Source organism: Sphaeroforma arctica, assembly GCF_001186125.1.
Source record: "Sphaeroforma arctica JP610 unplaced genomic scaffold supercont1.5172, whole genome shotgun sequence".
NCBI classification, from domain to species: Eukaryota; class Ichthyosporea; order Ichthyophonida; genus Sphaeroforma; species Sphaeroforma arctica.
In genome coordinates this window covers 1-2,083 of record NW_014035386.1, presented here as the reverse complement: position 1 = coordinate 2,083, position 2,083 = coordinate 1, and the positions used below count along the sequence as shown (strand labels likewise).

The 2,083-nt window shown below is 38.1% G+C and overlaps 2 protein-coding genes across 2 annotated transcripts; one reads left to right on the top strand and one right to left on the bottom strand.

Annotated features, from left to right (window-relative positions):
* Positions 1 to 454: 454 nt before the first annotated feature.
* SARC_14842 (hypothetical protein) lies at positions 455 to 886 on the bottom strand (the record flags this gene model as incomplete). The annotated part of the gene is made up of 2 exons (XM_014291030.1): positions 455 to 573; positions 763 to 886. The coding sequence occupies 2 exons, from the start codon at positions 884 to 886 to the stop codon at positions 455 to 457; spliced, it is 243 nt and encodes an 80-aa protein (XP_014146505.1).
* A 775-nt stretch (positions 887 to 1,661) lies between these two features.
* On the top strand, positions 1,662 to 1,794 carry SARC_14839 (hypothetical protein; the record flags this gene model as incomplete). The annotated part of the gene is made up of 1 exon (XM_014291029.1): positions 1,662 to 1,794. A coding segment is annotated over one exon (133 nt), but the record flags the coding sequence as incomplete, so codon positions are not given.
* Between the last annotated feature and the right edge of the window lie 289 nt (positions 1,795 to 2,083).

Here is a 2,083-nt window from a genome sequence, read left to right as displayed (position 1 = left end):
CACACACTACATAACTATATATATATATATATATATATATATATATATATATATATATATATATATATATATATATATATATATATATATATATATATATATATATATATATATATATATATATATACATGTATGTATATATGCATATGCATATATCTGTATAATATTAAATACATATAAATATCTAAAATCGGGGTTGAGGTATAGGGGCGTAACAACGGGCTCTGCAGTGCATACGCGGCACAGATAGACACAGTGGAAGCGTCAACTTCGGAGCATAACTGATACACACGGCATGCCCACCTACATATGTCGCAACAGTACATACACCTCTACAAGAGAAAAAAGATACCGATACACTTATGCACATAGAGATGTACCCAAATTCATATAGGAACCAACAAAATGATAGAAACATGCACTCAAGTACCTATTCGCACAATAATATAAGCCCCTAAGTTGAGCTCATAGTTGTACACACGTACACTCCATTTTTTAAACACCGGATCCATACCTTCATCTGCGCTTCAAAATCGCTCCGAATTAGTTTCCACGCCACCGAGCCGAGATTATCTGTGGACGATGTGAGAGAGATGTACCAAAAGGGTTGCGTAAGTGGATGGTAGTATCGAGTAGTCGAAGTACATGAAATCATATAGCTGCGAACTATACTCAAATTAAATCAGGAATACAACCTGCGTGCATGAGAAATACATCTCACGCCGATCATATGCACATGTCATCAAGATTAAGCATACATACCATACAGGCGCAGTATGCTCTCCGAAGCCTCCAGAAAGGGTCCTGTGGGCGTGCCTCGAGCAGATGCACCAGTTGCGCTTGCGCTGAAATCGAACGTGGTCTCCACCTCGGAGAAGAACGCCATGATGCCCAGTTAATGCTGCAAGATTATTCTGGCTATTTTTATGCTTAATAGAATTATCAATTAGTGTGTGTACAAGTGTATGTATGTGTGTGCACACATATGAGTGTGGGTGTGCACACGTGTGTTTAATGTGTATAATGTGTGTGCACATGTACACAATTACGTGTCGGGTGTATTTATATCGTCAGCAGAGATCAAGTTGTGGAATCTTTCTTATTGTACTTATTTTCTTCTTCGATATTTACTTAGCTATCGTATTTACCATAGCCGCTCTACATATAGACTTTGATATGTTGTATATACATAACAAGCCTTCAAAATCAAACAAGACTAAAGAAGGCCGCTCAACTCACCCACAACAAGAAGAGAAGTGACCCAAGTCACCCAACAAGTTCGTCTATATTTCGATTATAATTTTTCCACAAGAAAAGAAAACAACTACGTTGATGAGTCATCGCTTGTAAATAATCACAGTTTGTACTTTGTATTTAAAAATAAAATTGAAAATATTTATTAAAAATACCACTTTTGGCGGGCTTTCACTTTCGAGAGATATACGGACAGCCTGCTGAATCATTATATTCTATGTATGAATTCATAAATAAATAAATAAAACAAGAGTGGTTGTTCAAATGTTCAATACTGCTATTTAAATACCAAGAGACCTGAAAACAGCAGCTACGATCACGCTCACCCACCTCACCACACCATACCACACCACACCACATATTATCTGCATGAATATCAGAGGTGTAGTGTAATGGGTACACACACGATGGCGTTAAAGGTGCTGTACGCCATACTTGCACTGCTTAGGGTGATCAGTGTGATTGTAGTACCACAGTATGGCTACATCCATCCCGACGAGTTCCACCAGGGCCCGGAGGTGATGGGCGGAGTGGTCTTGGGTAAGTAATAGATAGTATTGTTCGTCTTTAGTATGTACAGGATATATGTTTATATGTGTGCTTGCAGTGTGTAGGGTATATGTTGAGGGTAGGGGTTCAATTGATGTATCCACACACACACACACACGCACACGCACACGCACACACACACGCACACACACACGCACACGCACATGCACATGCACACGCGCACGCACACACACACACATACACACACACATATATATATATATATATACATATATATATATATATATATATATACTACACATATATATATATATATATA